We start from the raw sequence: 25,876 nt of genomic DNA, 5'->3' as shown, positions 1-25,876 counted from the left end.
ATTTGTTCCTCAAAGGAATGATGATTCAAGATACACGAGTGGCCATTAAAATTGCTACACCAAGAAGAAATGCAGATCATAAATGGGTATTCATTGGACAAATATATAATACTAGAACTGACATGTGATTACATTGTCACGAAATTTGGGTGCATAGATCCTGAGAAATCAGTACCCAGAACTACCACCTCTGGCCGTAATAACGGCCTTCATACGCCTGGGCATTGAGTCAAACAGAGCTTGGATGGCGTGTACAGATACAGTTGCCGATGCGGCTTCAACACGATTCCACAGTTCATCAAGAGTAGTGACTGGCGTACTGTGACGAGACAGGCGCTCGGCCACTATATCCAGAAAGTCCCGTACAGGGTCGTAACACATCTGATATGTAACGTCCACTGTTCAAAGTGCCTTCAATGGAACAAGAGGTGACCGAGACGTGTAACCAATGGCATCCCATACCATCACGCCGGGTGATTCGCCAGTATGGCGATGACGAATACACGCTTCCAATGTGCGTTCACCGTGAAGTCGCCAAACACGGATGCGACCATCATGATGCTGTAAACAGAACCTGGATTCACCCGAAAAAATGACGTTTTGCCATTCGTGCACCCAGGTTCGTCGGTGAGTAGACACTCCTGTCTGTGATGCAGCGTCATGGGTAACTGCAGCCATGGTCTCCGAGCTAGTAGTCCATGTTGCTGGATACGTCGTCCAACTGTTCGTGAAGATGATTGTTGTCTTGCAAACGTCCCCATCTGTTGACTCAGGGAATGAGACGTGGCTGGACGATCCGTTACAGCCAAGCGGATAAGATGCCTGTCATCTCGACTGCTAGTGATACGAGGCCGTTGGGATCCAGCACGGCGTTCCGTATTACCCTCCTGAACCCACCGATTCCATATTCTGCTAACAGTCATTGGATCTCGACCAACGCGAGCAGCAGTGTCGTGATACGATAAACCGCAATCGCTATAGGTTACAATCCGACCTCTATCAAAGTCGGAAACGTGGTGGCACGCATTTCTCCTCCTTGCACGAGGCATCACCACAACGTTTCATTAGGCTACGCCGGTCAACTGCTGTTTGTGTTTCAGAAATCGGCTGGAAACTTTCCTCGTGTCAGCACGTTGTAGGTGTCGCCACCGGCGCCAACCTTGTGTAAATGCTCTGAAAAGCTTATCATTTGCATATCACTGCATCTTCTTCCTGTTGGTTAAATTTCGCGCCTGTAGCACGTCATCTGCGTGGTGAAGCAATTTTAATGGCCAGTAGTGTATTACATATTCGAGCACAACGAAGCTCCACCCCTTTGGCATTTGAATTTTCGATGTTTCCTGAATGAATCGCTACCTAAACGACGGAAAGGTCGCATAGAGAATAAATACTTAACAATCTGCTTTTAGCTGGCGAGATCCCCTGATCCCCCCAAATCCTGAGAGTTTTCCTTGTGGGCGAACGTAAAAGTCACCGTTTACATGCCACGTTTTCCCACATATTTCAGTGACCTACGAAAATGTAAGACAGCTGTAGTGAACTCAGTGATGCGAGCCATTCGCCATCGAGTGTGGGATAAATTAAGCTAACGTCTATATTTCCCTTGTCTATCCGAAGGGGTCGTATAGAACATCTGCAAACTTCCATTCATTTACAATCAAATGTCATTTACAGAATTAAGATACAACACACATTCAAGACATATAGCCAGCTGAAATGGTGTCCACATTTTTCAATAACTCTGCATTGCCCATGTACAAGAATGTGCTGTAATGTCCTGTTCTACGAATTGGAAATATTATTCATTCCCAGATATGCTCCTTAGGAAATAAAATTTGTCGTAAATAATATATCTAATAAAGAAGAACCCATAACTTTGAGTGTTCTACGATATTTCTTTCTGTAGTTTCGGTTTATAATCGTGTAGAGCATATATAATCATCTGATTTTCCTTTAAAAATATGAAGAGGCAGAAGAAGTAATTAAGGTAATTAAGGTATTTAATAACAGTCTCCCATAAGTCCAACCCCTCGTCCAAGTCGTGGGAGATGGGCAACGGCACAAAGTAGGGGACTGCCTATAGGGGCGATGTACAGCGGGGACTTCGTGTGCCCCAGGACCGCTACGGTAGCTGAGAAGGCTCTATGGGAACCCTGAAACGTGACAGCTAACGGGGCTCTGGTGAAGCTGCGATAGGCCTAGCAAGCCAGTAGTGGATAAATCAACTGCTTTTAAAAAGGGAACATGCATCGGATCACGGAACGGATTTAAAGGAAACCGACCAAGCAATGGAAAAGGATTACGAGATGGTTTACGACTGGGCACTTTAAACGTAAGGACTCTAACTGGGAAGTTAGAAGAAATTGTAGAAATGATGGAAAGGAGGAAATTGGACATCTTGGGACTTGCTGAGACTAGGTGGAGAGGAGTTGGTGAAAAACCACTAAGTAAAGGATGTAAACTGTACTGGATAGGGAATGAGAGGGGAAGAAATGGAGTGGCAATAGTGGTCAGAGAGGGTCTGCAGGAGGAGGTGGAAGGTATCAATGATCGAATGATAAAAGCCAGAGTACGAGAAAAAGCATTGAAATCATCCAAGCATATGCCCCACAGGTGGGGTGTACAAAAAAGGAGAAGGAGGAATTTGGAGATGACATGCAAAAGCAGCTAAATGGAGGTAATCAGATTATAATAGGGGACCTCAATGCACATGTTGGCAAAGACAGGAAAGGATTCGAGGAGATAATGGGACCAGAGGGCTGGGGGAACCGAAATAGAGAAGGAAAATTGTTGCTGGAATTCTGCAAGAGGAATGGGCTGGCGATCGCAAATTCCTGGTACAAGAAGAGAAGTAGCCACAAAATAACTTGGTACAGTGGGGACTGGTCCCAAACTTCAGTAGTAGACTATGTACTAGTGGATAGGCAGATGATGAGCAGCCTCACGGATGTTAAGGTCATTCCATCTGAGGCCTTAGACAGTGACCATCGGCTGTTGGTAGCCACCCTGAGAGAGAAAAAAGATAGGAGGGCAACAGATATACAGGACAAAAGGTTGAAGACATGGATGCTGAAAGAGGATGAACGGAGGACCCAGTACCAGACACTGATCAGGAAGAAGCTGCCAAAGGAAGATCAGAGAACAGTGGAAGAAGAATGGGGGGATTTTAAGAGGGCCCTAGTTGAGGCAGCTGAGACTGTGTGCGGAAGAACTAGCACAAAGAGGAGAAGTAAGGAAACCCCATGGTGGAACAACATATGTAAAGAGGCAGTACTTCGAAAGAACAAAGCCTTCAGAGAATGGTTCCAGACCCGAACAGAGGAAGCTAGGGTAAAATATAAGGAAAGCAAGAAAGCGGCACAGACCATAGTAAGGGCGGAGAAGAAGAAGTGGATGGAAAAATGGACAAGAATGTTAGAAGAGGACAGTGAAGGGAACAAAAAAGTACTTTACACCATGGTAAGAAATAAGAGGAACGACAGAAGCGAGTGCCTGAGGATCATGGATAATAATGGAAGAGTTGTGGAGGAAATACATGAGCTCAAAAAGATTTGGAAGGAGTACTTTGAAGATCTGTTGAATGCCGCCAAGCGGGTAACTAACAGTGATGGAGAGCCTAAGGCAGCAGACGATGATAATAGTGGGGAAATTGATGATCTAACTTGGAATGAAGTGGAAGAAGCCATAAAGAGGTTAAAAGGGGGCAAGGCACCAGGTTGGGACGAAGTAACAGTGGATATGATACGAGCAGCAGGAATCCAGTGGCTATACAGAGTGCTGAGGGTGGTGTGGAAGGAGAACAGAATTCCTGAGGATTGGAAGAAAGGAATTATAGTCCCGATCTTCAAGAAAGGGGATAAAAGGAGATGTGAGAACTACAGAGGAATCACCCTGCTATGTCACTGTGGAAAAATCTATGAAAAGATCCTGGAGAAGAGAATAAGAAGCAGTATTGAAAGTAGACTGCAAGAGGAGCAGTACGGTTTCAGACCGGGAAGATCAACAACGGACCTCATATTTGCGGTAAGGCAACTGCAGGAAAGGCACTATGAGTACGGGAAGGACTTAATCATGGCCTTTTTAGATATTGAGAAGGCGTATGACAGTATCTGTAGGGACAAGCTCTGGGATGTGCTGAACGCAAAAGGGATAGATGAAGAGACAACACGAAAAGTCAGAAAAATGTATGAGGGAAGTGAGAGTTGTGTGAAAGTGGGGAGGGAACGTACTGCATGGTTCGAGCTGGAAAATGGGCTGCGACAAGGAAGTGCACTTTCGCCTTTATTGTTTATTATTGTTATGGATGAAATCCTACAGCAAGTGTCAGATGCAATTGGAGATCATAAAATGAAAGCAGTGCTTTTTGCCGATGGCCTGCGAGAAGGAGGTGCAAGAGCAGTTAGATGCATGGGAGGCAACGGCAGCACAATATGGAATGCATTTCTCTGCAAAGAAAAGTGAAATAATTGTCACTACAAGGAAGACGAATAGGCCAAATGTGGATATAACTTGTGGAGGGGAAAAACTACAAGTGGTAGAGAACTTCAAGTACCTGGGAAGTGTGATTGAAAGTAAGGGGGGAAACGCAATGGAAATAAATGAAAGGTGCAGAAAAGCAGGGCAGTTCTACAAATGCATTAGGGGGCTTATTTGGAGCAAGGAGGTGCCACAGAAATCCAAGGGAATTATATACCGAACCTACTTTGTCCCCATATTGGCGTACGGAAGTGAGACATGGGTAATGCACAAAAGCGACAAAAGTAGAATACAGGCTAGTGAAATGAAGTTCCAGAGGAGCAGGTTGGGTGTAACAAGACGAGACAGATTGCGAAATGTGTATGTGAGGGAAAGACTAAAGGAGGAACCAGTACAGGACAGGATAGAAAAATCAAGACTGCAGTGGTATGGACACATGAAGAGAATGGATGAGGGAAGAATTCCAAAGAGGATGTTTGATCTGCAACTGGAGGGGAAGAGGCCCAGAGGAAGACCAAGAGATAGATGGGTGAAGGGAGTGAAGGAATGTTTGACGAGAAGAGGAGAGAACTGGACGAAGGTGGAAGAGGGGGAATGGTGGAAAGACAGAACACGATGGAGAGGCTTGTGTTCCCGACAGACCCAGCCAGTGGCTGGAAACTGTCCAAGATGATGATGATGAATAACATATCTCTTTTTCATAACAGCATATCAGTTCATAGAATAGATACTAGGGCTACGGGTTCATTTCGCAAGCGCGAAAGCATCACGGAGATTCTCAGAAAATGGCGGACGCTACAAGAGAGGCATTTTGCATCACTTTGTAGTTTGCTCTTAAAGTTCCGAGAGTGTACAGTCCTGCAAGAGTTAACCAATATAATGCTTCCTCCTACATATATCTCGCGGAAAGATCATGACGGTAAAATTAGAGATTGGATCCCACAGGGGGGGCTTCATAAGTCTTTCCTTCCGCGAATCATCAGCCGCTGAAACATGAAAGGGAGCAAGTGACACTAATATAGAAAGTAGCCTGTGCCACATATTTACGATTGTTTGTGGAGCACAGAAGTAGATGAAGATCTACAAATAAAACAATTAGCATACAGATTTATAGTCACACACTCTGAGCTACAAAGTACAGGTGAAAGCTCAGAGATAAAGAAAAAAGGGAAAAAAACTCGGAGGATGTATGATTTGTGGAGAGCGGTCTACAACGAGAAGAGAATCTGATGGATGACAGCTGAGTGGATCAGGAGGCGAAAACCCGAGGGGCAACGACATAGCACGATCGGCGTCCTCTGTCGACTTGACCGACTTAATGCTCGTACACTGCGGAAACGTCGAGACTGGAAGACATTACTGCTACGAATTTGACGAACACTAACTTGGATTTTCACCGATATACCTTCTCTCTTTTTTAATTACGGATAAGTGATACAACGATTTTCGAGTCGGCTACATTAAGTAAATTGTCACTGGATACGTCATCCAATTGTAGTCTGGGCCACAAGCAATTAACTAATTGTGCTAGACTGCAGTGGTTCATGCGTGCAAACGTTTTGTGCTCCTGTACGCGTTTTGGTAGTACTGAAAATTCGGTCTGATTATACGGACAGCGCGTCTCAGAAGGAATCTTCAATATTTAGGAATGTGACAGGAATAATCATTCGAAGCAAAAAAGTCTGGTACGCATGAGCATTAGAATGCATACCATAAGAGCTGCGGGCCTATGGGGTATCGTCTCAGTTGTGCGACTGGATTCGTGATTTCCTGTCAGGAAGGTCGCAGTTCGTAGTAATAGACAGCAAATCATCGAGTCAAACTGAAGTGATATCGGGTGTTCCCCAGGTAAGCGTCCTGGGACCTCTGCTGTTCCTGATCTATATAAATGACCTGGGTGACAATCTGAGCAGTTCTCTTAGGCTGTTCACAGATGATGCTGTAATCTACCGTCTAGAAAGGTCATCCGAATACCAGTATCAGTTGCAAAGCGATTTAGAAAAGATTGCTGTATGGTGTGGCAGGTGGCACACGAAAAGTGTGAGGTGATCCACATGAGTTCCAAAAGAAACCCGTTGCAATTCGATTACTCGATAAGTAGTACAATTCTCAAGGCTGTCAATTCAACTAAGTACCTGGGTGTTAAAATTACGAACAACTTCAGTTGGAAAGACCACATAAATACACTCCTGGAAATTGAAATAAGAACACCGTGAATTCATTGTCCCAGGAAGGGGAAACTTTATTGACACATTCCTGGGGTCAGATACATCACATGATCACACTGACAGAACCACAGGCACATAGACACAAGCAACAGAGCATGCACAATGTCGGCACTAGTACAGTGTATATCCACCTTTCGCAGCAATGCAGGCTGCTATTCTCCCATGGAGACGATCGTAGAGATGCTGGATGTAGTCCTGTGGAACGGCTTGCCATGCCATTTCCACCTGGCGCCTCAGTTGGACCAGCGTTCGTGCTGGACGTGCAGACTGCGTGAGACGACGCTTCATCCAGTCCCAAACATGCTCAATGGGGGACAGATCCGGAGATCTTGCTGGCCAGGGTAGTTGACTTACACCTTCTAGAGCACGTTGGGTGGCACGGGATACATGCGGACGTGCATTGTCCTGTTGGAACAGCAAGTTCCCTTGCCGGTCTAGGAATGGTAGAACGATGGGTTCGATGACGGTTTGGATGTACCGTGCACTATTCAGTGTCCCCTCGACGATCACCAGTGGTGTACGGCCAGTGTAGGAGATCGCTCCCCACACCATGATGCCCGGTGTTGGCCCTGTGTGCCTCGGTCGTATGCAGTCCTGATTGTGGCGCTCACCTGCACGGCGCCAAACACGCATACGACCATCATTGGCACCAAGGCAGAAGCGACTCTCATCGCTGAAGACGACACGTCTCCATTCGTCCCTCCATTCACGCCTGTCGCGACACCACTGGAGGCGGACTGCACGATGTTGGGGCGTGAGCGGAAGACGGCCTAACGGTGTGCGGGACCGTAGCCCAGCTTCATGGAGACGGTTGCGAATGGTCCTCGCCGATACCCCAGGAGCAACAGTGTCCCTAATTTGCTGGGAAGTGGCGGTGCGGTCCCCTACGGCACTGCGTAGGATCCTACGGTCTTGGCGTGCATCCGTGCGTCGCTGCGGTCCGGTCCCAGGTCGACGGGCACGTGCACCTTCCGCCGACCACTGGCGACAACATCGATGTACTGTGGAGACCTCACGCCCCACATGTTGAGCAATTCGGCGGTACGTCCACCCGGCCTCCCGCATGCCCACTATACGCCCTCGCTCAAAGTCCGTCAACTGCACATACGGTTCACGTCCACGCTGTCGCGGCATGCTACCAGTGTTAATGACTGCGATGGAGCTCCGTATGCCACGGCAAACTGGCTGACACTGACGGCGGCGGTGCACAAATGCTGCGCAGCTAGCGCCATTCGACAGCCAACACCGCGGTTCCTGGTGTGTCCGCTGTGCCGTGCGTGTGATCATTGCTTGTACAGCCCTCTCGCAGTGTTCGGAGCAAGTATTGTGGGTCTGACACACCGGTGTCAATGTGTTCTTTTTTCCATTTCCAGGAGTGTAATATTGTGGGGAAGGCGGGCCAAAGGCTGCGTTTCATTGGCAGGACACTTAGAAGATGCAACAAGTCCGCTAAAGAGACAGCTTACACTACACTCCTTCGTCCTCTGTTAGAATATTGCTGCACGGTGTGGGGTCCTTACCAGGTGGGATTGACGGAAGACATCGAAAGGGTGCAAAAGAGGGCAGCTCGTTTTGTATTATCACATAATAGGGGAGAGAGTGTGGCAGATATGATACGCGAGTTGGGATGGAAGTCATTAAAGCAAAGACGCTTTTCGTCGCGGCGAGATCTATTTACGAAATTTCAGTCACCAACTTTCTCTTGCGAATGCGAAAATATTTTTTTGAGCCCAACCTACATAGGTAGGAATGATCATCAAAATAAAATAAGAGAAATCTGAGCTCGAACAGAAAGGTTTAGGTGTTAGTTTTTCCCGCGTGCTGTTCGGTAGTGGAATGGTAGAGAGATAGTATGATTGTGGTTCGATGAACCCTCTGCCAAGCACTTCAATGTGAATTGCAGAGTAATCATGTAGATGTAGATGTAAGAGCTATGAACACTTGTTCGATACTGTGAAACTAAATCTCTTCTACATGGAGCTCTTGGCTTTCCCTAATTTGAGAGGCGGCAGTTTGGAACAAAACAAGAAAAAAAATGTTTCGAAACATTCGCTCCGAAGTGTATACCTTAAGAGCTATGATTGCTTGTTCATCTTGGCTACTATGAAATATATCTTTGAAATATATGTATTTTAGAATCCATGTCTACTAGACTTTTTTGCTTCTAATGATCGATTATTACTGAATATCGACCACTTCTTCTGAAGCATCATGTATGAAGTTGATCGGAATATAGTTTTTCAATACAGTTTAGGAAGAGCTCAAACACTCGCATATACATTGATGACTGTTACAACATCGGAACGGATACGAAATGAAGTAATTTTTCTTACTGTACATGGAACACTGTAGGAGAAATACCTGATAATTAATATGGTCATCTGAGAAGCCCTTGAAGATGGGGAAAGATGAGGCACAGCATCGTGCCGTAATAGTCTGAGACATAACAGTAGCTCTCCGAATTTTAGGATATGCGCACTAGACGCAATTTCGTTCCGTTTAAATTTAAATTGGAAATGTTCTACATCGTATTCCATGCTGAAGACAATGGCTGCTTGAAACCACACAGCGTTAAGTCTTTCCATGATTACAAAAAGTTATTTGTGAAGAACTGTGCTAGACACAGATAAGTGGTTTGTTGCAAATGGCTCCTTAACTCATAAAATTATTTATGGGTACACTTTCATATGTCAGTCCGTTATTCTGCAAATTCTACTTTAACTCATTAAGCTTTTATGGATACACTCCTATCTGTGCTCTTTTCTCTCTCTCTTGGGTGCGGTACTGTAATTTAGGAATTCCGCTGTTACAGTGGCCCCTATGCAGAAGAAAGCACAGTACATTTTCTGGTTTCATAAACCGCAGTTCAGCAACAGTTTCGAAGTGACAATAGTCGAGATCTGCCAGACGTGAAGGGCATCAAAACACTATGGTTAATTTGAAGATACAGGCTGTGCTGCTGACAAGGCAAGAAGCTGCAGATGCGGTCTTTTGACACAGTGCTTACGGCGTTTCAACGAAGTGCGCTGAAATCGATACTCGTGTTTCGAAAGAAACACTCATTCTTCAGGGCACTGCAGGGAAAATTTTACACGAACGGCTGCATTTCCATCCATACACAGTACAACTTCTGCAAGCTTTTCAGCCAAGCGATAGTCCCCGACGTGCTTCGTTTGCTGGGAAGATGCTAGAACGAATGGGAAGATGACTATCCGTAGCACACAGTGAACATAAATATGCGCTGAATGGTGTGTCCAGCGTTGTCAGATCTCACACACATGGCTGTCTACTCACAGTTTAACAGGTTGGGAAACTTTCGACATCGACGTCTTGCGATAAGGCCTGGACATCCAACGTTTTGCCGCATGCTCCTGGTTTCACTTTCCTTAAGGGATAACGACAGTGACTGGCGAACAGCCGACAAGATACGTCGTTACCAGGCGACGGCTCATAAAAAGTTCACTTTGTCAGTCACTTACGTCAGTGGATTCCCCATTTGCCACACGATCCGGCGCTGAAATTATTCCCCTCTTCCCTCTGCTCCGCCTGTATACCTTCCTTCCCGTCTCACCTGTCCGTAACGTCACCAGAGTATAAGTTTAGCGATGGATTGTGGTCATAACACAGGATGTAACAAAAACGTACCGTCAGACTTCCAGGAAGCAATTCTCACACGCAGAGGAAAACAATATTTTGCATGGATATGGGTCCGGAAACGCTTTATTTCCATGTTAGAGCTTACTTTCAACAACTCTTCAACACCATAATCATGGGAAAAGATATGTCAGCAAAATATGAAACACTTTAATAAGTATATGAGTGGTTGACAATTCATACAATAGACGGTTGTCTAAATACAGATGTGAAAACTATTAAATATTAAACTGAATGAAGAGTCGAATAGTCAGCTGTAGCCGTATTTATTGAAGTCGATTGCAAACCCACACAACCGGTTTCGCAACGTTCAAGTTGCATCTTCTGGTGTATATCTGTACGGAATAATGTTTTTTTCTTTTAATTAATATTTTGATAATGGAGAATTGAAGTTATCTGAAATATCTTAAAGTACTGAATGACTAAACTTAAACAAGGAAGAAAATATAACGTATCAAGGTAGGAAAATATGCATGGATCAAATACGCCCCACAAAGAACATGCCTATACATATTTATACCATTAATGCGGTATTTGCACGATTAATTTAAAAAAAATATTCTGTACAGATATAAATCAGAAGATGCTACTTAAAAATTGTGAAACCGGTTGAGTGGGTCTGTAATCGACTTGAACAAATACGGCTACAGCGGACTACTACACTCTCCATTCAGGTTTGTATTTAATAGTTTTAACACCTGTATTGAAACAACTGTCTACTGTATGAATTTTCAATCAGTAACGTATAATTATTTTAGCCGTGATTGCCTCTGTTTTAAAATTACCTGTAACTTTAGTAAATGAAACGTTAAAAATGTGCTCCCAGAGCAACGGTACACACATCAGCCCGCCATCACATTGAATCCCTGGATTTCAAAAGCCTTTCACAATACCCGTGCCGACCGCGGTGGCCAAGCGGTTCTAGGCGCTTCAGTCCAGAACAATGCGACTGTTACGATCGCAGGTTTGAATCCTGCCTCGGGCATGGATGTGTGTAATGTCCTTAGGTTAGTTAGGTGTAAGTAGTTCTAAGTTCTAGAGGACTGATGACCTCAGATGTTGAGTCCGATAGTGCTCAGAGCCATTTGAACCACTTGAACAATACCCGTTGTCATATTGAATCCCTGTTGCGCTGATGTACCCTGGATAATTGCGTATTGCTTCACAGACTTCTAGAATACGAACACGAAGGCTCTGTACATCTTGCACCGGAGTTACGTTCTAAAAGTCTGCAAATTAGTCGTTTTGCTCAATCATAATTAATCGATCCGACCGTGCTTGGGCTTGGCTTTCGCGATCCCTACTGACTGAAACTGTGTCTGCAGTTTGGCGTCGCCACCAGCTGGTGGAACTACAGTCAGATTAGTTTAATTACACTGTATACATATATTCCTGGGTGGTATAGTTTAATCGCGACATCATTGTGATCCAGAAGGGAAAATAGTTTGCTTTATAGAATACCGAAAAACTGGAAACGCTTTGGAAATTTACGAGGAAATTATGCAACTGAAAATTCTTTCGCTAGTCACACTTGAAGCTGGAAGAAAGACATTATTTTCGTTACATTAGGTAGCTTACGAAAGAGATTACGGTTACGCTTTCATCTCACAAGGGGGTCATAGTCGTCATCAAGGTCCATTCGAGTGAAATACCAGTCAAAGTCATCGATAGATTGAGTATGACATGGGTCACAGCCTAGTCACTGCAAGACTCAATGTTTTTGGCTGTTATGTGCTACTGTCATTCGCTCAACGGACCTAAATAAATATTTTCAAGTATCACAAAAACAGAGTAAGACATTCGCGCCACATCTATCCAGTCAGGAACTCACATTACATCACATATTTGAGGCGCAGTCTCGTCTATATCAGCAACATTTCCAGTAACCGGATGGGCGGCCCCAGAAAGGTTAATATTCTGTGCAACGTCCAAATATTGACTTTCTCATCACTAAGCCGGAGACAGCGGTCTTTCAGCTTTCTTGGTATCGACAGTTAACAGAGGACGGTACGACTGTTGTACTGCACAGTCAAAATACCGGTGACACTGAAACCAGAGTTTTGCAACCAAGAGTAATTTTCATTTCCTGCCCACGCAGCGTGTATTGAACAAGAAAACTGGCCTTTAAGTATATCACGATCTCTTTTGCAGTGTTGTTTTCATAACCAGCAAGTTTCTCAGACATACCTCTCTCTGGAAGTATTTTCACGATTTTATCGTGTTACCTAACTATATCTGCTCCATCTACTCTCTGTCTCTTGCTTCAACCTCCTCTGTATCGAACTCGCCACCGGTTTTCTTGATGAAATGAACAGTATCTCTGGCACCATAAGTGGTGGAAATAACCACTGCACTCTCTTTTATCAAATAACAAATACTCGTATCAGGGCTATGTTAAATATATGTATAATGCATGCAGAGTGCTGAATCCATTGCAACTCTTGCCTACATTGGCGTCCCGGTTAACAATAAATGAAATATTATTACAATGCTGGGGATTTACCCTTAATAATTTGAGCAATGTTTCCTCAATGTAGTTTTTAATAAATTGCCCAGGTATTTTCCTTCTCAGAAAAGTGAGTTGTCACCAATATCATATTTCGCAGTGCCTAATGTATATAGACTATACAAAGTGCAGAGCAACACACAGGTAACACATTTTCTGTTACGTATCGGACCACACACTGAGGTCACATAAGTCATGGGATAGCGATACGCAAATATACAGATGGCGGTTTTATCGCGTTCACATGCTATAAAAGGGTAGCACATTACAGGAGCTGTCATTTGTTCTCACGTGACTCACCTGAGAAAATTTCCGACGTGATTATGACCGCACGACGGAAATTAACAGACTTTGTAAGAAGAATGGTAGTTGCAGCTGGAAGCATGGGACCTTCCATTTCGAAAATCGTTACGAAATTCAAAGTGTTAAGAGTGTGCGGGGAATAACAGATATCAGGAGTTAGTTCTTACGAACGGCAACGCTGTTGTCGATAGCATTCACTTAGCGACCGAGAATAGCTGCGTTTGTGTAGAGTTGTCAGTGCTAACATACTTGCAACATAGCGTGAAATAAACCCAGAAATTCATGCGGGATTTATGACTATCGTATCCGTTAGGACAGTGTGGCGAAATGTGGCGTTAATGGATATGGCAGATTCGACTGATGCGTATGATTTTGCTTACAGCACGACATCACTGGCAGCGCCTGGTATCGTGACGGTATCGGTTGGATCCTAGACGACTGGAAAACCGTGGTTTTGTCAGATGACTCCTGTGCAAGGTGGCGATGGCTCCATAATGGTGAGGGTTGTGAAGACATGAAATGAACTGGGTCTTCCGGTCTCAATGACTCGATCATTGACTTCAAATGGTTATGTTCGGCTACTTCGAGACCATTGGCAGTGATTCACCGGGTCACAGTTGTTCGATATCTGAACAATTCAAGCGAATCATTTGGTCACCCGGATAGCCCGGCATTAATCCCAATGAACGTCAGAGGTCAGCTGACGCACAGACTCTTGCACCGGCAACAATTTTGCAATTATGAACGGCTACAGAGGCAGCATGGCTCAAAATTTCTGAAGAGGACTCCCAACGTGTTCTTGAGTCGATTCCACGTCGAGTTGCTGCACTGCGCAAGGGAAAAAGAGGGTGTGACTCGATATTAGGAGGTATACCATGACTTTGGTCATGTCAAGGTGTAGACTCACATGCACTCGCGTCAATGGCCGGAATAATGCTGGGCATCTTACTCTCCCGTATTTGATCGGTGTGTCTTTCACTGCTCCGTGCGACTGTCGTAGGATGAGGCAAGACGTTAGGGACTTCTTCATGACCCACTTCTGAACCTGCGGTTACAATCTCCTGACGTAACGCACGAAATCCTATACCTAATATTAATGTAAGTGGAAGAAGACCTCTGGCATACATTTCTTTATTACCGTAGTTATCACTGAAATTGCTAACGCTGCAGAACTTACACATTGTAGTGTCCTCTAAACATCTGCGTTCCGAACTATAAAGAGAGGAGGGTGGGCTATAAGATAACAGAGAGGAGCAGTTGCCACAATACGTGTAGCCGACATCCTTATCAGTCAATAACGAAAATCTGTCTCGCAAAGATTTTTACTACCACCGTCATAATATATTCTTTCGCATCAATTTTCGCTTTCGCAATTTGCTTCATCTCACTTTCAAGCATCATGGTCATGGAGTGGGCAACTGATAGGCACTCGGCTAACTGTAGTAGACGGCCGGGCTGTTCCACCTTTAGATGCCCAAACGAGCCTTATAGAAGTCGAGTGCAGTTGCTACCCGCAGCCAAAGTAAATGTGTTGACATCTGACGGACTAACGCGAAAGTACAAGCACCGAGAAATTCCAGTGATCATAAACTCCGGTTGCAAACCTTGATACCATATACTAGATCTTTCAAATGCCTCCACAAATAAAAGTCTTCTGGGATCAGATCCGATGTAGAGCCCAGGGAATGGAGAGTACAACAGTTCAAGTTATTGTCTGACAATCCAGATTTAGATTTTCCGCTATTTTCCTAAGTTTCTCCAGATTCCTCAGAAAAAAAAAGTGGCCGGATCTTTTCCCCACCCTTCCGTTATCTGAGATCGTGGTCCATCTCTAATGACATCATTGTCGATTGAACGTTAAATTCATCTTGCTTGCTTTCTTCCTTTCCTCATGTCGCTGGGCTTCAGGTGTTCAAAGAGAAATATTCCATTTATTATGACTTTTCTTTTAACTGTGGCACGCTCTATTTCTTTGTGTTTTATATGATTAATGTGGTTATGAAGAGAAGCAGAAATAAGCAGTAACATGGAAATAAAACGTTTCTGGACCCATGTCCATATAACATACTCTACTCTTCTATGTGTGAGGAATGTTTCCTGAAAGATTCGTCACACCGTATTGTTACATCCCGTATTTCAGCACATCGATGTAGCTACTGTTGGTGTGAGAACTCTTAAAACATGTACATCGAAATAAATGTAATAAAGATGATATAGAATGCCTGCTTAAATGCAACTGGGCGGCGGGGCAGACAGGGTAGGGCAGGTTCGAAGACATTTTTATAAACTGATCAAATGAATTCGCAGTTGCGAATAAGGACTACCATCAGTTGTAGAATGGAATGACGACAATGAAAATATGTGACTGCCTGCAACTCGAATCCAGATTTCTCGCAAATCACGAGCAGTCGCCTTACGATTTGGCTATCCGTGCACGACTACAGCTGATGGTAGTCCTTTTTCGCAATTGCGAATTCCTTTGATGTGTTTCATAACGGCTGTGGTCGCCGCAGTATCTACCTCAATATATTTTCACGAAGAAATGTTTTTGATAAACAGGCGGAAATCAACTTGGCCTAGTGCATGCAGGTTCAAAGGACCTGTGCATCGTAATGAGAAATACATTGCAACACTGCAACCTTTTTATAAATTAGCGACATCATTTGGCGTCCCCCTTCCCGGTCTCCTTCCCTCTTTTATACGTGCACCTGTTTAAGTTAGCTTGGTTTGTACCACACACAGATCCACACTTGTGCTCACCTGGCTCCCCTCTCAGCTAGGCACTCCAAGTGACCGCTAGTAACTGTGGCACACCCCTTACGGTAAACTTATGGCGCCAGTCTGGCACCCGAAAGTGGCGGCTTATGTCGCTTAGGCCTTAAACAGGCGCTGATGGGTAGCTAGGAGGCGGACATGCTCAAGAGTTAATATACATAATCTTCTATATGAATGCGCAGTGTCTGCGCTTTCGGACATGTCCAAAAGAATAGACACCACATAAAGAACAGAGTCCATAACTGATTCGCCTCGATGGGCACAACCTTAATTGAAGATGCATATTTACGTTCGACCTCCAGCAGGAATCTAAAATTAGCAAGGATGGAGGACATGGATGGGGACTATGGGTAGGTGACGATAGGTGGAATGTTATCACCTGGGGATCGTGCCGAGATAGTCCACGCATTTGATATTAACACTGTACCTGGGTGGCGCAGTAGTTAAGAAAACTGCCTAGTAACCAAAAGATCCCGGGGTCGAGCGCCAGTGTGCGACACATTTCCATTCGTCGCCACTGATTTCTCATAAAGTTCAGATGCAGCAGATACGATCAGTTCCTTCCCTTCGTTTCATCCTTCTCTACCCTCAATTTACATAATCCCTAATCTTGCCTGGATAAGTAAATAGTAAAATAAAACGGGTCATCAGCATACCACTAAGACGATAGAAATGAATAGAGTAGGTACTCGCCTCTGACGTCGCCGAATTTGGCCGGGATGACGTCAGGGTCTTTCTCGTCGAGCGTGGGGTGTGTCGGCGGCGGTTTGACGGAGACGGGATGTCCAGCCGCAACGGCGGTGGCGGTGACGCCGGAGGCGGCGTGTGCGGAGGCGTTGGGGGCGGTGGCGGCCAGAGGCGGCTTGTCGGGGGCGGCGGCGGCACGGCGTCGCGATGACCGGCGGAGGCGGACCGCCACCAGTAGCGCCGCCGCTAGCAGCGACAGCGCCGCCCCCGCCACCGCCCCCAGCAGCGGCGGCAGCGACATAGACACGCCCTCTGAGGCTGCACACACGTTGCGATAGTTAGTTATCACCTCGAAAACACTAAATTAGCGGAGCTAGTTCGCATAGATTTTGGTATTTGATTTTTCTATTTTTTTTTTTTTGGTAATATTTGGAGTGATTCTGGTGAACGCAGAGGATAGCTAAGCTGTATTACTACAAAATCATGTAGAAGTCATTAATTAAATACGTATTTAAATACTTCTCCTAAAGGTCTTTAAATATGCCAACTAACCTCAGGTGTGGAGTTAGTTGGCATAGATCTAGGTGTGAGTTGCATGGGCCGGCCGAAGTGGCCGTGCGGTTAAAGGCGCTGCAGTCTGGAACCGCAAGACCGCTACGGTCGCAGGTTCGAATCCTGCCTCGGGCATGGATGTTTGTGATGTCCTTAGGTTAGTTAGGTTTAACTAGTTCTAAGTTCTAGGGGACTAATGACCTCAGCAGTTGAGTCCCATAGTGCTCAGAGCCATTTGAGTTGCATGACATACGGGTAGGGACGATATTTTATTTTATTATTTTGTTTTTCAAAACTTGGAGTAACTTCCTTTTACAAAGAATAAATCTTTAAATAATATATTCCTTGTAAAGAAAGAATACACCAACAAAAGTAAATTCTGCGTGGATGTCTTAACCATAATATGAACGGAAATGTATGAACAAACAATGTACTTCAAGAAAAAAATAGTTATCTGCAATTAGGCAGATAGAATTAGTTCAGGGTTTTATTTAAACGAGTGAGTCCAATTTTCCGACAGCTTTACTTTGGTCGTACCAAACTGAATCTTCCTCGTCTGGCCATTTCTTGTATTCTCCTTTCTGACCATGGTGGACAAGTAAATGTCTTTGCCATCGGTTTGGACATCTTTGCAGAAAATTAACGGCCGTAGTACTTAACCAAAACAAATTTATTTAAATATATTCAAGTTGATCAGGAGGCCATTAAGACTGTGGGATTCGTTGATAGTCTTGTTCGATTTGACTTATTAGGTATAACTACGCCAACTGACCTCTTATCCAACTTCGCCAAATAGCCCCAAAGGGATATAAAAACAGTTTGGACCCTCGGGGACTCTGTTATTAGGTATTCGTGCACTCGATCATAAGACGTCGTATCAGGGAATAACCTATGTCTTGGGTTATTTGCATGTTTCACTGTCATCTATTGGCCCTTTTCGTTTGTAACTATAATAGCCAAATATCCTTTGTTACTATCGAAATGAGTTCAACGAAACCTGGATTATTAACGTGTTGAAGAGAATTTTATTCATGCGAGAATCACAGCGAGAGAGAGCCGAGGCTATGAGACAGCAATCGAGGAGACAAAGCGGTTGGTTCTCGTGGCTACTTAGCACATGGCTGAGTGGTCGATTCACGGTCGCAGTGTGACGTATGTGAGCGTTGATATTAAACGGTGACGCCCTACGTCGGAAAAACTCTGCTCAATTAATGAACAGGCAAACTGTAACTCACTTACGGCTGCAAGTGCCAAGATCATACAGCAGCCAAACGGAGGCTGCTACCACTTGTCTGAACAGAAGCTGGTGAACAGGGACAGGGACGCCTGCGCCCTGAGGTTCTATGACCTCAGAGAAACCACATTACAGAGAGTTTCGAACCTAAAAATATAGGCCCAGCACCAACAGTTGGTACGTAGAGAAACGACAACGTTTTCTGTCCTCAGACCTTTCACATCTTATATTTATTCATAAAGTCGAAAAAAGGTCTTCTTTGTATCACTGCACCTCCCCAAAGAGGAACACGCTTTAGAATGTTTATCTCAATAAAACGGTTAACACCGTCTTGAGAAAATAACTAAAGTCTCCCAAAACGATCGCATCCGAAATCAGGTCGCAGGTTCGAATCCTGCCTCGGGCATGGATGTGTGTGATGTCCTTAGGTTTAAGTAGTTCTAAGTTCTAGGGGACTGATGACCTTAGATGTTAAGTCCCATAGCGCTCAGAGCCATTTGAACCGAAATCAGGTTTGTGAATACAGTATGGAATGAATCTGAAGTTTTAATAATGAGTTGATTAGCATGTAATGTTTGGGGAACCTCTAAACGTTGGTAACGCAACAACGATTTCATCAGAATGTCGGTAGTTAAAAATGTGGCCGGAATCTGAAATGAGATGTATTGATCATTAATTATTCAAGATTTCTTTCTTTGTTAGTAGTCTCTCTTAAATCCACATGTCCTTGTCCCAACGCATGGCGTGCCTGGATAGGCTCGCTTTATTACTACTACAATGCTGATTTAACGGAGCTGTGCAGTTATGACGTATCACTGTGCAGTACAGTGGTTAAGTCTCACGGACGCTTCCAGTGTGGTTAGATTAGTACGGGTGACTAAGAACGACATGGCACACAAGCCGTCGGTAAAGAAGCGTCTATTAAGACGGACGGGTCACAAACTAAGCTGTACTGGAAAAACTGAAAATCATAGATTATCTTTCAACATGTTGCACTACATATTGACAGCGACAGAGGTCGTCGCCCGCTTGTTCCCCATAAAAAGCTTCGGAAACGAGGCAGTAGGAAAATGCCTGCTGCGTCAGACCAATGTATACGACTTTCTTAGCTGCCTAATCGTCAATGTCTAGTGCTGGGTATGTCACTACGACACCGAAATAAGAGAGCAGAGCAAGAACGTGAATCTTATATGGTTTGACCATCACTGAGAAAGACGAACGCCCATCCACTATCGAGCAAGTTGATACTGACTTTTATGGGGGAGGGGGATTTGCACAAATTGGTGCTAACGGAATATGTTTGTAAGGGGCACACCGCCGCAGGGGGAAACTACTAACTTATTCGGGCTAGGATAAGGGTGGATATCGAGACGAAGCGTCGAGGTAAACTTCTCAAAAGTGTACTGTCGTCATGACAACACCCTGTCTAATACTGTATAGGCCTCAGTGGCACATGCTGCTTCTCTGGTCTATGAAATTTAGCCCCACGACCCGTATTCTTCTGACTTGGCTCTCAGTCACTTCTTCCTCTCTCATTTGCGAGGGAGACATATCCAGAACGATGACGCGGTGTTTTTCTAAGCAGTACGTTCCTCAAAAGCCCAAATACAAAATTCTCAGTCGAGGTCTTCGACATATTTTTCAAGGTTGAGATAAACGTGTCACGTCGAAGATTGAAGGGGCAACTTAGAGGGAAGGTCTAAAACTATCGGCAACTTTCACGGTCGGCACTTGACTTTTTCGGGGCTGTATGAACACGTACTCTCCTCGTATCTACTCCCAACAGTTCTGTTGCTTATACGAGTTTAGGTCTGGCGTGACTACTTTGGATGTTGCTTCTCTGCAAAGTCGGGTATAAATTATTTTTATACAAGGGTACTCGTGCGAAGCTTTCCATGTACATAACATTGAACAAAACAGAGCATTGCAATACCTCGATTTAAACGATGTTTGACGTAAGGCTAACCTTCGGGTACTTTTCATTTTTAATTTTGTTTTAGGGATAAAAAATTGTTAGTTTATTTAGTTATACTTGAAAAGGCTGCAAACAATTGTCCATAAGCAACGACGCAATTTGATAAACACAGTCCAGCACTCTGAAGCGTTTATCCCTGCCCCTTATTTATAGTCATAGCGAAAACAATTTTAATAAGCAATTATCTTGCTGTCAGTTATACTAGCAAAAAGTAAATCACAATTCCAGTGGCCACTGAAAAATATGTTTGTCGTTTGGAAAAGTCAGCTTGTACTTTGGGCAGAGATAATGGACTACCGCAGCCGTCACGATTGTTATTTGTAACACTGAGATACACAAATTATCCAATTAATAAATACTTCAAAAAATAAAATTGTATTTGTAATTAGATAATATGAAAAGGAAATCACTTATTCGTGATGAATGAGGTAGCTTCGTAAAATATAGGTATGAAGCTGATCATCCGTTACATCTTTCTGCCTATGATACTTAAAAGACTCTTTTACCTCAAAATTTTCCACAAATAATGCGTCTTAGCGAAAAATCTGTATGAAATGTCAGAACGTTGTTAGAAAACCTTTCTGACGATACATCATTCATAACCGTAAGATCAGCACTTATTAAGGGATGTTAACTTGAGGAATAATATATATGGTCGTCAGTAACGTTCAGGTATCGTTATTACAGGCAATTGTACAGATCCAGCCCAATTGCAATACACATCACAGGCGCTATTTTATGCCAACGACAAGATATGGATTCACAATATAGTGCAATTGAAATCCTTTTTTCCAGTTCTAGAATGATCTTTCGAGTGTGCCGTGGAGTGTAATAGATTAATACTGTCTGCTAGACTGAATCTCATCTCCTGCCCCTGTGATTTCTCAGTATCAGAGAAACCCTCAGGAATGTCTTTCTGGACTAGGATCCATGAATGAATGGAACAAAAACTTTATAAAGTATGAAAGACGTACGGAGAAACTTGGGGTTATAAGGGTGGGTCGTAAGATGTATGTATATAGCATGTACGGTAAAAGGGTTGTTTGTGGAAAATTACGTTCTGAATTGGGACACTCAGGTCAACACACAGTATTAACGTGCCGATAAGATTTTTCTTTTCGTGTTGTAACACATCATTTCCTGACCACGTCTGAATGTTCGTCGGGTGGCCATCCCTACAGCCAGTATCAGTGACGGTGTGAGCCAGGTGCTTAAGGGGGGGGGAGGGGGGGGGGGGAGAGCGAGATGTTCTCCAGCGAGCGGGTAATGGGCTGGTCTTTCCCTAATCCTCCTAAATGGGTTGTAGCTGGAGTGTAAATGGCTGGCTTAAAGCTATGTGAATTGAGGGCCGGTGTTTTACGACACCTGATGTTGAAAAAGATCTAAAAGCCCAACCAGAAAGCAGCATCTAGTAGGAAGAGCAGGAAACGCCACTGAAAACGCCTACGTTCTGCTTCTGGATCAGACTGGCTGAATCGTCTCCACGTTAAATAGCGTAGTGAAGTGGTATGCAGCTAACGAAGCCGAGATTTGGCCGGCAGCACATACGGCATGTTGAAGCCGTGGGTCCAGTGTGCGGAGTTGAGTCTTTCATAGCGTACTTCCGAAGTCGGGAGGAGGGCATACTTCGTTATTAACCGAGGACTTAGTTCTTGCGATTTGCAAATTCAAGAGAAGCCCAAAATTCTGACATTTGATTTTGGGTTGAGTCATTCTGGTCATTGTGGGCGATTGTTGCCGCTTCGAGAACTGGGGTGGCAGTTATTACAAAAAGGCGTTTTTCACTGCGCGAGGATCTCTTCATGAAATTTCAATCACCAACTTCCTCCTCCGAATCCGAAAATATATTGTTGGCTCCCATCTGCAAAGGGAGAAATTATCACAATTAAATAAGAGACATCAGAGATCTGACGGAAAAATTTAAGTGTTGTTTTTTCCAGCGCGCTGTTCAAAATTCGAGATGTTGGGAAATAATTAGATGAGTCAATGAACCCTCTACCAGGGACTTAATTGTGAATAACGAGTGATCATGTGGATGTGGCGAAAGTACAGATGCTCAATAGGTAGAGAGCTACCGTGAGGTGGTGGAGGCAAGTAGCCAGCTGGACGTTGGTGTTTAGGGAACGAGATGGACTTTACGAGCTTCCTTCCCATCGAAATTGGAATAAGGTGCTTTTATGTGGCTTTTGCCTACCGTATTGCTGTCACGCTGTCATGGAGATTATTGACGAAAGTTGCTAGTAGCCAATGCGGCTGGTCCCAACCGAGTCCTCCCTCAGGCATGGGTGTGTGTGTGTGTGTGTTTGTCCTTAGGATAATTTAGGTTAAATAGTGTGTAAGCTTAGTGACTGATGGCCTTAGCAGTTAAGTCCCAAAAGATTTCAGACACATTTGAACATTTTTTTTGCTAGTAGCCAACTGGATGGCCGTATAGTAGACTACTAGTGATAGGATTTTGGAATATTCCTGAGAGTAGCTAGATAGCTGTGGGGCTTTTAATGGTTGACTTTGGAGTTTTGTCCAGTCGTGGTGGTCAAAGTGAAGCTGTCGATCCTTTTTTACATTGGTCTGATGGTGTAGGTGAGCAAATAAGTCCGACTCCGCAGATAAAAGTTTCTTGCTAAATGCACGGTTTGGAAAACATCACTTGCGTGAAACTGAGCTTGCTATTTTCTCACATGATATTCTGGGAACTATGGGTGAAGGACGACAGGCAGATTCCGTATCACCAGATCTCCAAAAATTATTTGACACGGTGCACTACTACAGGCTATTAACGAAGGTATGAACATACATAATATGCTACCAGTTATGTGATTGTCTCTAAGACTTCTTAAGTAACACAGCCCTGTCGTTATACTGGACGGGTGTTCATCAGAGACAATGGTATCGTCGGAAATACTCCAGGGAAGTGTGGTTGGACTACAGTTAATTTGTATATACGTGACTATTCTGTCGGATAGGGTGAGTAGCAATCTGCGGTGGATTGCTCATGTTGCTGTGGCGTACGGGAAGGTGACGTCGCAGAGGAACTGCAGCAGGATACAGACGATAAAGATAAAAATTCCTGATTGTGCAATGGATGTCAGCTAGCTGTAAACGTAGAAAAAAGTAGATGAATAGGAAAAACAAACACCTAATGTTGGAATAAAGCATCGGTAGTGTCTACTATACACTGAGGGTAACGTTGCAAAGCAGTATGAAATAGAACGAGCACGTGAGGATTGTAGTAGGTGAGGCGAATGTTAGACTTCGGTTTATTAGGAGATTCTTAAGAAAATTTGTTCCATCTGTAAAGGATACCACATATACGACGACAGTGTGACCTATTCTTGAGTACTGGTCGAGTGGTTTGGACCTGCACAATGTAGGATGAAAAGAATACATCGAAGTAGTTCAGTGGCGGGCTGCCAGATCTATTACCGATAAGTTCAAACGAAGTATTGCGAAGATGCTTCTCGAACTCAAATGGGAGTACCGACAGGGACGGCGACGTTCTTTTCGAGAAACACTATTGAGAAAATTTAGAGAACCGACATCTGAAGCTGATTACCGAACCATTGTACTGCCGCCAATATATATACACTCCTGGAAATTGAAATAAGAACACCGTGAATTCATTGTCCCAGGAAGGGGAAACTTTATTGACACATTCCTGGGGTCAGATACATCACATGATCACACTGACAGAACCACAGGCACATAGACACAGGCAACAGAGCATGCACAATGTCGGCACTAGTACAGTGTATATCCACCTTTCGCAGCAATGCAGGCTGCTATTCTCCCATGGAGACGATCGTAGAGATGCTGGATGTAGTCCTGTGGAACGGCTTGCCATGCCATTTCCACCTGGCGCCTCAGTTGGACCAGCGTTCGTGCTGAACGTGCAGACCGCGTGAGACGACGCTTCATCCAGTCCCAAACATGCTCAATGGGGGACAGATCCGGAGATCTTGCTGGCCAGGGTAGTTGACTTACACCTTATAGAGCACGTTGGGTGGCACGGGATACATGCGGACGTGCATTGTCCTGTTGGAACAGCAAGTTCCCTTGCCGGTCTAGGAATGGTAGAACGATGGGTTCGATGACGGTTTGGATGTACCGTGCACTATTCAGTGTCCCCTCGACGATCACCAGTGGTGTACGGCCAGTGTAGGAGATCGCTCCCCACACCATGATGCCGGGTGTTGGCCCTGTGTGCCTCGGTCGTATGCAGTCCTGATTGTGGCGCTCACCTGCACGGCGCCAAACACGCATACGACCATCATTGGCACCAAGGCAGAAGCGACTCTCATCGCTGAAGACGACACGTCTCCATTCGTCCCTCCATTCACGCCTGTCGCGACACCACTGGAGGCGGGCTGCACGATGTTGGGGCGTGAGCGGAAGACGGCCTAACGGTGTGCGGCACCGTAGCCCAGCTTCATGGAGACGGTTGCGAATGGTCCTCGCCGATACCCCAGGAGCAACAGTGTCCCTAATTTGCTGGGAAGTGGCGGTGCGGTCCCCTACGGCACTGCGTAGGATCCTACGGTCTTGGCGTGCATCCGTGCGTCGCTGCGGTCCGGTCCCAGGTCGACGGGCACGTGCACCTTCCGCCGACCACTGGCGACAACATCCATGTACTGTGGAGACCTCACGCCCCACGTGTTGAGCAATTCGGCGGTAGGTCCACCCGGCCTCCCGCATGCTCACTATACGCCCTCGCTCAAAGTCCGTCAACTGCACATACGGTTCACGTCCACGCTGTCGCGGCATGCTACCAGTGTTAAAGACTGCGATGGAGCTCCGTATGCCACGGCAAACTGGCTGACACTGACGGCGGCGGTGCACAAATGCTGCGCAGCTAGCGCCATTCGACGGCCAACACCGCGGTTCCTGGTGTGTCCGCTGTGCCGTGCGTGTGATCATTGCTTGTACAGCCCTCTCGCAGTGTCCGGAGCAAGTATGGTGGGTCTGACACACCGGTGTCAATGTGTTCTTTTTTCCATTTCCAGGAGTGTATTTTGCATGCGAACCACGATGACAAAAAAAGACAAATTAGGGCTCGTTCGGATGCATATAAGTAGTCGTTTTTCGCTCGCTTTGTTTGCGAATGGAACAGGAGAGCAAACTAGTAGTAGAGGTACGGGGTACAATCCGTCACGCACTGTTGGTTGTTTGCGGAATACGTATATAGATCTAAAAACTATACTTTTCCTTGCGGGCCATACGACATCAAGTGTGCGTGGATTCCAGCCGCAGTCGCCAGTGTGATTTAGCGCGATGCTTTGGAAGCATCGAGATGCGGACATAAAGCAGCGTTTCAGTGCTTCTCAGCTACCGATTCTGTGAAATGTGCTATTGATAGCAGACAATATTGAGCCTGACATTATGGAAAACGAGAACGAGTGTCGATGACTACAATCTGCAGATGTGAATGGTTTTCTGAATAAGACAGAAACCGTAACTTATACTGAATAAAATACAGATAGTCCATCCTC

The 25,876-nt window shown here is 44.9% G+C and overlaps 1 protein-coding gene across 1 annotated transcript in view; it reads right to left on the bottom strand.

The window, feature by feature from the left end:
• The window catches only part of LOC126419614 (nephrin-like), a 421,065-nt gene that overhangs the window by 4,983 nt on the left and 390,206 nt on the right, over positions 1-25,876 (bottom strand). Inside the window, exon 11 of the mRNA XM_050086803.1 lies at positions 16,844-16,947. Within this exon, the coding sequence (XP_049942760.1) occupies positions 16,844-16,947 (104 nt within the window). The remainder of the gene's footprint in view (positions 1-16,843; positions 16,948-25,876) is intronic.

This window comes from Schistocerca serialis, chromosome 9 (genome assembly GCF_023864345.2).
Source record: "Schistocerca serialis cubense isolate TAMUIC-IGC-003099 chromosome 9, iqSchSeri2.2, whole genome shotgun sequence".
In the NCBI taxonomy this organism is placed as follows: Eukaryota; Metazoa; Arthropoda; class Insecta; order Orthoptera; family Acrididae; genus Schistocerca; species Schistocerca serialis.
Note: the sequence above shows the minus strand (reverse complement) of the source record. Positions and strands in the feature narration are given on the sequence as shown.